This window comes from Micropterus salmoides, unplaced genomic scaffold, assembly GCF_014851395.1.
Source record: "Micropterus salmoides isolate LMB-PRFRI ecotype aquatic unplaced genomic scaffold, ASM1485139v1 Ms_hic_scaffold_5, whole genome shotgun sequence".
In the NCBI taxonomy this organism is placed as follows: domain Eukaryota; kingdom Metazoa; phylum Chordata; class Actinopteri; order Centrarchiformes; family Centrarchidae; genus Micropterus; species Micropterus salmoides.
The window spans coordinates 26,380,624-26,391,837 of NW_024044237.1; the positions used below are offsets into that span (position 1 = coordinate 26,380,624).

An 11,214-nucleotide genomic window follows, 5' to 3' on the forward strand; every position below is an offset into this window, starting at 1 on the left:
GGCCAACAGACAGACAAGGTTAATCACAGGGAAACAGAACAGGGAAACAGATTTTGCAGGATTCTAAAAAGCTGGAGTAACACAGTGGCACCAGGTCAGGAGCAACGACAATCAAGCAGAGATTGTGTGGAGAACCAGGGTTGAAATACTGGCAGAGATGGAGTTGATTGCTGGCAGGTGTGGCAGGCAGAGGAAGTGGCTGATGAGGTGCAGGTGTGGATCGTCAGCTGGGCTCAGGAGCAGGGAGAGAGGGAGAGCACACGCAGGAGGAGGAGGAGACACAGAGGGAAAAAACACAGGGGGAAAAAAAAGTGAAAGGAAAAATAGACAGGACACTCACAGTAGGCCGGGTTGCCACCACAACAGTAGTAACATAGTTCCCAGCACAGTTGTAATTTTAGTAACAACAATTGTAACGGGATAGACCTGTATCAGCCTGATTTTAAGTGCAGTGATAATGTGATGGGTGAGCACCTAGAGTGAGTGTGCATTTGGTGGGTGTGGTTTTCACATGGGTTGATTGCATGGGATGGGCTGATGGCAGACAGGTGTGCTTGGGCGTGACGTACAATCTGCAGTTGGTGGGCACAATCAACATGACTGATCAAAATGAACCTCAATCTGGCCCTAGTAGAGAAAATCCAGCTCCTAGTACAGTGTTCCAACCAGTGGGCATGGTTCCTATATTTAACATGATAACCTCCAAGTTTAAAGGAAGAGATTCAGACCTCAGTCTAGGAGAATGGAAGAGTAATCTTAAAACTACTTTTGCTTTGCAAGGAGTTCCAGTAACATTTCAGGCCGAATTCACACTCTGTTATCTAGAGGGCAAGGGGAAGAGGGAAATTTTAATCTTACCACTAGAAAAGCATAATACATCTGAACTGATTTTTAGTGCATTTGACAAGTTGTATGGGGATAAAGCCACTGCCTCGTTCCTGTGCTCACAGTTTTTCAATGCCTGACGAGAGCCGCATGAGGACACTTTTGCATTGAGACTACAGGAGGACTTTCTTAGACTTAAGAAGATGGACTCAAGAGGCATTAGAGATGACGATGTTTTGCTCAGAGACCACCTGATTGAAGGCCTGAGAGACTCCACAACTAGGGGGGAATTTAGAGCTAAGATTTTATTGGATGACAGTTTCAAGGCAGAACTTTTTCTAAGGGAGCAAGCATATGGGGAGGCATTTGAACAAGCACAGTGTCTTACAATGAGGGGGCGTAATCACACTAATACTCCCAATGTGAAGGACTTGCAAATTAAATCACAACTACGAGATGAAATGAATGTACAAATGACAAGTTTAATGAACTGTCTCAGTCAATCAAGGAGACCAAGGTCCCAACTTTGAATCACACTTGGTGAGAGAACTCTGTAATTTGTATGGTATGACAAAGAGTCATACCACACCTTATCATCCAGCAGGGAATGGAGCTTGTAAGAGATTTAACAGGACTCTTTTAGGTTTGTTGGGGACCTTGGGGTAGAGGAGAAGAGGAATTGGCATGAACATCTGCCTGAAAAGATACAGGTATACAATAACACAGTTCATAGCACTACTGGCTGCTCCCCACATTATTTAATGTTTGGAAGACATGGATTCCTCCCACAGGATCGCCTGTTGGGACTCCCTGACAATGTGGGCTGCTCATCAGTAGAGGAATGGGTTAAATGCCACCAGCGGCGACTGCAGTTTGCACTGGAAAAAGCCAAGTAGCATAGAGACTCTGAAATGTCCCGTCAAAAGGTCTATTATGATTGTAATGCTGACATCTCCCCATTGATTCCTGGCCAGCAGGTACTTTTGCAGGATATGAGAGCAAGGGGCCGAGGTAAGCTGGCAAATAGGTGGGAGCAGCAACCATATACAGTATTAAAACGGACAGATTCTGAATTGCCAGTGTATGTTATTAGACAGGGGGAGGGTACATTTGAAAAGGTTGTTCATCGCAATTTGCTGAGACTCCTTCCTTTACCACAACAGGCAGGTTTGGGACCCAGACAGGCGTGTGAAGCCTCAGGACAGCAGGGGGCCCGACCTTTAGACCTTATATGCAGGCCCCAGATAGGGTTTCCTTAGATCCACCACTGGTTGGGTTTTGGGCTCCTACAGGGTCCGTCGTCAGAGAGAGCATCAGGACTCCGGAGCCTAGACGGTCAAAAGAGTGACCAGAGGAGTGCCTCCCCGACTATACCAGAATCCGTAGTGCTAGCGTGTTACCAGACCGTGGTCATTGGAACAACCATTTCAGCAGGGAGGGGTGTAACGGGGTAGACCTATATCGGCCTGATTTTGAGTGCAGTCATAGTGTGATGGGTGAGCACCTAGAGTGAGTGTGCATTTGGTGGGCGTGGTTTTCACATAGGTTGTTTGCTTGGGGATGGGCTGATGGCAGACAGGTGTGCTTGGGCGTGACCTACGATCTGCAGTTGTTTGACCAGCCACCCACTAAGCTCAGTGAGTTTTCTGCCTTTTGAATGGACTTTTTAGCTTTCTTAGCTTCAGCCTTGTTTTAACCCTTGTTTTAAAATTTTGTATGAATAAACTTTTTTTTGCACAGCTTGTTGGTGGTGTTGCCCACTTATTTTAATCACTGGTTGGTCAATTCCAAACCAAGGAGGTGTGTTACACAATTATGAATTGACATCAAAATAATTGCTTGCAAGTTGACAGTCAAAAACTAAATCAAATCATCTTAAAACCAGGGTAGGCAATTTATTTCAGAAGCATTTTTTGCTATGTGTTAAAATTGACTATATACCTGACTGCAATCAATAAAACAAATCCTCTGACACACTCAAAAAATAACTGTAAAAAGCACCACCAATTATTTCATTTGGACCAAATGACAAATTATTAAATTTTGACCTGATAGTGATGCTAGATAACAAGTCAAGGGATTACCAAAACATTAAAATTCATCCTTAAGGTAGACACAAACATTTGTACAAGATTTAACAGTAATCCATCCAATAGTTGAGATATTTAATTTAAAGCAACAAATGTCAACGTCATGATGGCACTAGAGGAAAAGTCAGGTGATCAACAAAACAAAACAACAAAAGTCATTAGGATTCATCCACAGGCAAGCATGAAAGTCTGTGCAACTTTTCGGATCAGTCCATCCAGTAAAAGTTGAGGTACATAAAATACAAGTGAAAACGTGATGGTGATGGATTTTGAATACTGTATACGGCTCAAATTCAAAAGGCGTTGATAGTTACACCAAGCTGTGTTCTACATTCTAACATTACGTTGCATAAAACATGCATCTGCAGTAGTTAACCTCTTTCAGGACAATCTATGCACTGGTGGCCTATTTTTCCCCCTTACACCACCATTTCTCACCTCTCAGCGAATTGCATGTGAACGTGTGCCTTCTTTTGTAGATAAACCTCACTGCAAATATCAAGTCAGACAAAACATTTTAACTGTTGGTCATAGACCTCTTGGGAATCAAATTAATTAAGTGTTTGTAATTCCTTTTATTGTATTTGGTATTTTATGTTTAATTGTATACTATTACTGCAAACTTTATAGCTTAGAGTCACAGAAAATGGGTCAATGGATTGCAAAATTTAACAGGAAGTTTATTTTCTGTGTTTAAGCCAATCACTATGATTGGCACTTTGTAAATCTTGATAAGCTTGCGATAAAATCTTCCACTTGAGTAGGAAGGCCTCAGTTGTGCAAGAGAAGGTTGCTGTAACACAATGATCGGAAGATTGGCTGCTTTGATTCTTCTAAGTGCATTGTGTGAGTGTACTTTGTATTTTAAGATGAGGACTGTTAAAAAATGTACATATTAGGCTATACAACATTTTATATAAATGATTTGAATAGATCTCAAATAGGCTTTCTGATACGCATTTTAATTTTTACTTGTTCTGTTGCCTAGTAACTCTGATATTGTTTTTCTCTTTTTTTTCAGCTCAAACCAGAGATGTTCCTGACCAGATCCCTTTGACTGTGGTTAAACGTGGTGATAATGTGACTCTGACATGTCCAGTCATTGATGATGAAGCCGGGTTGTTTTACTGGTATAAACTGAAGTTTGGATATATGGTCCAAACAGTTGCAGCAGGATCTTTTAAGAAGTTAAAACTTGAAGGACAATTTGACAAATCAAGATTTACAGTCACAAGAGGGAACGCTCAGTATTTTCTTCACATCAAAAATGTAACCAAAGAAGACGAAGCAACATACTTCTGTCAAGAAGGATCGGCATACAAAATGGAAAATATTAATGGCGCACTGTTGGCTGTAAATGGTAAAGTATGTTTACTTCAATGTTTTTGTTTGCCATGTCTGTGTCAATACCCAATAAATGACTTAATTCCTTCCATTTTGTGAATCGCACAGATCACAAAAATCTGAAGAAATCTGTCTACATAAGACAAAGTCCGGACACTCAGGCAGTCCATCTTGGCGACTCAGTGACTCTTAACTGTTCATTTCAATTCAAGAACAATACAAGCAGAGTCCAGTGTCCAGAGGAACACTTTGTATACTGGTTCAGAGCTGGATCAGAAGAATCTTATCCAAGTGTTATTTACTCTCAGAGTCGAGCTGACAAAGATGTGATCAGGAGTTGTGAATACAGTCTATCCAAAACTATCCAGAACTCCTCTGATGCTGGGACGTACTACTGTGCTGTGGTCGCATGTGGAGAAATCCTGTTTGGTGAAGGAACTAAAGTGGAGACAAGTATGTTTTAAAGTCTTATTTAGCTATATTGATTATTATTATGCTGCTTTCTAATTAGTGTCAATAATAGGAAAGAGAAACAAAAAACATTCTTGTGCTTCATAAAATTATGTTTATTTTTGGGAAATTTATCTTTTTTTCTAATAAAAAATTATTATTTTTATTAATATTTTTAAAATTAAATATGACATGCAATTTCAAAGAGATGTTACAGTACATAAGAAAGAAAAATAAAATAATATTAATACAGGATAGTATTATCTCTTTGATCAGGCCAGATGAGCGATGGTGAGTTGACCTTGTGTTTCAAACGGTCACAAGCCACAAAGGTTGGGAACCAGTGAATTAGGTTATACTATTTACAGGTTGCGAGAGGTATACTTGTACTGGCAACACCTATGTAATGCATCTATATACAGTCCTTTCATGTGTGAGGTTTGGCTGCCTCCACTACTCTCTCTTTTTGTTCTTTCTGTGTACTTTCTCTGTGTGTCTGTCGCTGTGTGATTGCTTTCAATTTCCTGAGTCACTCTTTGTCCTGTCAAGGCCCTTGCCTCTATACGTTCATCTTCTCTGCAGTTTATTTGATAATTTTTGTTGTGATTGTGTCAGTAAGGTGTATATATAATAGTTAAGTGTCTCTTTGGGATTTTTATCTCATTCCAGGACAAGAACTGTGCCCTTTCATCATTGTGCTTGGGACACTGCTGGCCGGCTGTGTGATTGTGATTGTTGCTCTAATTATCTCAAGAAATTACAAGCCTGTTTGTGAACATTGCAAAGGTAGGTTCATCGTGTGTGTATTTGTATTATTTGAGACAAGTCAGACGCCAACACTGACATGCCATAAAACTTCAACTAAAAGCCTAATCCCAATAAACAGCAGTCCCTTTTACTGGCCTGGTGCCAAGTTTTTACAAATAAAAGCAGATCTCAGTTAAACGCCTGGGGTCTTATTTATAAACAGGGCTGGAAATGTGCGTACGCCACTTCCCAAGCAAATCTATAAAAAACATACTTGGCAGGAGAATGTGCAGTCCTCCACGCAAACTCTGAAGTATTTTAGGCTTAAAGCCTTTCTGAATGAACAAACACCCGTTTGATTTATTTTCCCTGAAGTGCGCAAAACCCCCCACAATTTAAGATCATTTGCACCGCACACAAAAAGATCCAGATTTAGGATCACAAACACAAAAGATGCAAAAGAATGCCTCAAATATGTTGTACAGTTTAATCAGGTATAATATTAATTAATAAGCTACTTGCAGTGCAATTTATTCTCATAAAGAAGGTGTGAATTATATTTAAATTGATGCTGTTTTCAGTGCATCAGTCAAGCAAATACGAGAGCATAATTTCATACATTGTTATCACATGTGTGTTGCCTTATTGAGCCAAACGCTGTGCGCCAGTGTGTGGATGTGATGCGCTGCTTGTAAAAACATGTTATGGAAAATATAACACTATTTTATTAAGTAAATCTTTCGGCTTATGTCATTCACAACAAGTCATATTTCTTTTAATTGATAGGCAGCCTTGTTAAGTGAGTGGAGTGTTTGTGTAGCCTAAATAAATGTTTAAACAAAGTGGAACGCATGCTTCCACAACATGCTTCAGCTTCACCAAAAGGAGCGTCAGGAGTTAAATTTCATTTTGTAGATTATCTATCAGAATTAGCCTCCTTTTCTTCATGCAGTCAGTATGTATTAATATTAATGAGGGGCGTTTCACTGACCATTTATAGGGAACTATGGGAGTTTGAAGGGTCGGACATGGAGCTCCCTCATATGCGCCACATTTCAAGTTGATTGTGATTTATAAAGGGAACTTGCTTACATTTGTGCGTATGCACAGTTTTTGGCTTTTGGGCGCATGTACACTTTTAGTGAGGATTCTATACGCACAGTTTTATAAATGAGACCCCTGGTCTGGTTTTTCTTTGGATGTACAAAACCTCTTGAAGCCGATAGGGTCGCCTGCCTGAGTTGCTTAGATCATGCATACAAATATAAATGTTTACATTTTTGTCAATATGGACATGATACACATGTTAGATTGGTTAGATTCTCCACAGCCCATCGTTTAATTAATTTTATGTAAACAATGAGCACCAAAATATCATAGATTTACTGGCATGGTAAAGGAATTAACAACCTATCCAATATAGATGCCTGTCCCAAGAATAGGCAGGGTGACTTCAGTATTTTAAGCAAATAAAGTCCAGGACTATTAATTGAAGTTTTACAGTATATTTAAAAATACCTTTATTGCCATTTGTGACTTGCTTTCATTAATAGGAGGAGTAACGGCTTCCAAGCATGCTGAGCATGACAGATCAGATGAGAATCAACCAAGTTATGTGGTAAATATAATTAAATATCATCTAATGTATATGAGAATTGAATCATAATAATCGTTATTTCCCACTGGAATACATTCCATTGATGATTTTAAAAATGTAATTGTTTTCTGATCTTACACAGCTGTGGTGAATGTTTGGTTAGGCTTAGGGCCCGTGTCCACCAAAACGTTTTTTTCTGACGCCAGTTCATTAATTTCAGTTCATTCCAATGGAAGTTCCAAGTTGGAAAAAACGGCAGTAGCGTGACGAGGGACGCTGAGCGCTGGGTATTTATATTCCAGTCGCCGAGAGTTGAAAAATGTTCAACTATGGGAAAAACGCTGAGCTTGTCACTGTAACTTTTTACCCAGCTGTCCAATCACAGTAGAGGAAGGGCGGGACAAATACCACACCATAGAAACGGTTACTATCATGGAACCGGGCTTCGTCCAACCTCAGCTCTTGGACCACATGGTGGTAACGTTACTTGCCGAGATGCTTCCATCCACTCTCTCTACCTGCTTCAGCCTTCTCTTCATACAGAGCAAGGGCCAGAGCAAGCACTCTACTCTGTATTTACATTCTTCCATCCAGGAAAGTGAGGTAGAACTACTTGCAACCACGATTATGTATCATAGCAACCAAAGCAGTCGGAAAAAGAACGCTGCACCTCAAAAACGCACCCTAGTGCTCCCATCTAGGTTTTTTCAAAATAGCAGCTGGCTTTTTCAGCTGGTAAAAAACACTTTGGTGGACATGGGCCCTTAGGCACTAAAACAATTTGGTTAGCGTTGGAAAAACATCATAGTTTGGGTGACAATAAGTATAATGTTAACGTTAGGAGACCTTCGTCGGCATTGTTAAAATAATGAAGACTTGGTTAAGTTTTTTAAATGATCTTGGTCATAGTAGTCAAAAAAACGGTAAACAGGTATCCCACTTTAAAGTGTGACACTGTGTTTACCAATCCATCTACCCCGGCCACATCACCAACATCACATTACTTCCTTCTTTACTCCTGATTGAAAAGTATCATAAATACTACAGCTGCTGGAGGGCTTTGTAACTTAAATGTAACATATATTGTTTATGTGTGCTTGCTGATAGGTCACAAGGCCTCTTGTGAGGACAGTCACATATGTATATATCCTAGAAATTATGTTTAAATAATACCAAATTGCTCTCCCATATACATTGTGATGGTGTAATTGCTGCCTGGATTATATTCAGGGAAATGTGCTTTTTTGAATGAAAAGGCCACATTTCTTCTACAACGTAGTAACAGGGAGGTGGTCAAAGGTAAGGAGCTTCACATCCAGACTCTGTGGTTAAGTTTAGTCAATAAAAACACTTTAGTTAATATTAGACAAAGATTGTGTTTTCAGAAATGTTAAGAAACATGTTGTGTCTCAAATCACTTCAGACTTTTTCTGTAGTAAACTAAACCACAGTCTTTCCTTTACCAAATGCTGCCAATGCTCAAACATAACCCTGAACAAGTTTGAAAATGCAGTAGTCAACAAAAACAGAAAAAAAGGAAAAGAATTTCTCAATGAACATTTAACTGACCTGTTCAGTATCAACATTTTTTAGACTTGCCAGTTCCGTTGACCAACAACATTTCTTCATTAATAGAAAACGTGAAGTTATGTAAATTTTTATCCTTCAACAAAACATTAGACTTCTTAAAAAATGTTTTCTGGTCCAATTGATTTTATATTAGGTTAGAACAGAAAACAGAAAACAGCAATCTTTAGACTCTTTATAGCACATTGGACACTATAGCTCTTAATGTTAGGTATTAAAATGATCCACTATTAATTGGTTGCGGAATTACATCTCTAACATCTAACCATCATGATTATCATCTGCAGGACGGTGAAGAGAAGGCACTGAACTATGTAGCGCTGAATTTCCCCTCAAGACAAACTCAAAGACGGACAAATAAGAGAGAGTTACAACAGGAGTGTATATACTCTGGCATGAGAGACAATCAGTGAGGAATGAACATCTACTACTACTAATGTTCATGCAGCTTTGATTCCTGTTCAGGTGAAGTTTTACAGTAATGTAATTGTTAATTTTAGAGGGCTTAGTGAAGGGCAGGAACAGCACTTATGTTTTGTGATGTTGCCTGGTTGTTTGCTGAATTGCTGCTCCCCTATGAGCCTCAGATCCTCAGGCAGGGCCTTGTTAGCTGTTCCAAAGTCCTGGCTGAAGACTAGGCCCGTGTCCACCAAAGCTGTTGGTTGTTGAAAAATGTTCAACTTTGGGAAAAACACTGCGCTCGTTACTGTCACTTTTTACCCAGCTGTCCAATCACAGTAGAGGAAGGGCGGGGCAAATACCACACCGTAGCAACGGTTACTATCCTGGAACCAGCTTCGTCGAACCTCAGCTCTTGGACTAAATGGTGATACTCACCGAGATGTTTCCTCGCCCACAAAATCACATGAACCCAGTTGAACTACTTGCACTAGCTGGCGTTTTCAGCTGGCAAAAAATGCTTTGGTGGACATGGGCCCTAAAGGTGACCGGGCTTTTGCAATTAGAACCCCTTAGAACTCTGGAACACTCTGTCTAAGAACCTGAGGCTCACAGGACCAATAGCATCTTTTAACATCTTAAAACATACTTTATAAAACAGCCCTTTTTTATTTTAGTTCTTCCATTTATTTCTATCCTGTCCTATATGTCCATGTAAAGCTTTTGTAACTCTGTTTTCATAAGTGCTGTAAAAATAAAGTTTATTATTATTAGTATTATTATTGAAGCAATAATAGATATAGAATCATTATTTTTATTATTATTCTATTATTATTGTTTGTCTTTGATCTTGAATAATCAATCAAATTCAGAATGAATACTGAATGTAAGAAAAACATTAAAATAAAAAATAAAATAAAATAACATCCGTTTTCTGTTTTCTTCATATTGTGATATTAGCCAGTTTTCAGTTTTACAAATTGTGTAGTTAACATGGCTAGACCTGCAAAAGGCTTTTGACTTTCATATATTTTATGAGAGAATTGTTTTACGTAAACCAAGGAGTTTTGGCTGGATGACACTACTCTTAGCTCGAATTCTAACTTCTTAGGAAGTATTTAGAAAGTAGAAGTTGGTAAAGGCTGTGCTCCTAACCTGTGGTGTTACCCACATCTACTCCGTCAGGAGTGTCTGAACCTAAATATTGCCAGCTCACCTCAGCTTATACCAACCTACCAAAGGTTTCAGATACTCTTTGGGGGGAAGGAATGCAACAGCTGGTTTGCAACACAACAAACATAGCAATTAATTAAGGTCCTTTGAGAGAAGCGCTAGACTATGGATGTGTAGCTAGGGTTGGGAGGATTACTTTAAAAATGTAATCCAGTACAGTTACCAATTACTTGTTAATTCCAATCAGTAACGTAATCCAAATACCACAAAATAAAAGCAACAAACTGGATGGAACCACTCAAGGACGCGTCAAAACGGCTCCCCGACACATTTCGGACACATCGATGACATCTGCCAGTTATCTAGCATGCCAAATATCTGGAAGAGTCGGCCGACTCGACATTCACATCCAGCCAATGAGAGCAGGCAGCTGGTTTTCACCGCAGAACACTTTTTACTCACCTCCAGCTCTCTCTGTAGCTCAGACGATCCCTGCTACCTGCGTGTGCTAATCCATTCTTCCATCCAGATTTTTTGTCTTTATAATTGGTAGCTTTATAATAACAAACAACAGCTGTTTTGTAGGTTCGCGTCATTTCCCGTTTCACATTTCATTTGTGTTTTCTTGACAAAATATGGTTTGGAGACCAACTGTCGGGTGAAAGAGCCGCTGTCAGCTCACCTAGTGTGTGAACCCCTGTCACAGATCGAAGGTTACGATATGGTAACCCTAGTTCTATAAGCACAGACGGAGCCCTCTACTGGACTCTATGGGGATACTACCTCCTCCAATCACACGCACAAACTTGCCCACTGAAATTTTATCGTGCACGTAACCGACCAATAGGACGTCGCTACCGATATATGCGTGACGTATAAATAGCAGTGTCCCTACTGCCTCAGCATCTGACCGCTTCAGCAGATGTCGTCAGAGCGGCAGGGCTCATCGGTAGAGGGCTCCGTCTGTGCTTATAGAACTAGGGTTACCATATCGTAACCTTC

General features: G+C 39.8%; 1 protein-coding gene across 1 annotated transcript; it reads left to right on the plus strand.

The window, feature by feature from the left end:
- Positions 1–3,685: 3,685 nt before the first annotated feature.
- LOC119888133 lies at positions 3,686–9,963 on the plus strand. Its single transcript, XM_038698587.1, has 6 exons — positions 3,686–3,761; positions 3,937–4,275; positions 4,368–4,712; positions 5,379–5,495; positions 7,010–7,074; positions 8,928–9,963. The coding sequence occupies exons 1-6, from the start codon at positions 3,719–3,721 to the stop codon at positions 9,051–9,053; spliced, it is 1,035 nt and encodes a 344-aa protein (XP_038554515.1). The 5' UTR covers positions 3,686–3,718; the 3' UTR covers positions 9,054–9,963.
- Positions 9,964–11,214: the final 1,251 nt, after the last annotated feature.

What these genes read in the sequence shown, in the direction of transcription:
- LOC119888133 (XM_038698587.1), top strand. Translation starts at nt 3,719, where the DNA reads ATGATCGGAAGATTGGCTGCTTTGATTCTTCTAAGTGCATTGT. An exon ending in AGGAACTAAAGTGGAGACAA is followed by an intron (nt 4,713 to 5,378) that starts GTATGTTTTAAA and finishes ATCTCATTCCAG; the next exon opens with GACAAGAACTGTGCCCTTTC. An exon ending in TGTTTGTGAACATTGCAAAG is followed by an intron (nt 5,496 to 7,009) that starts GTAGGTTCATCG and finishes TTTCATTAATAG; the next exon opens with GAGGAGTAACGGCTTCCAAG.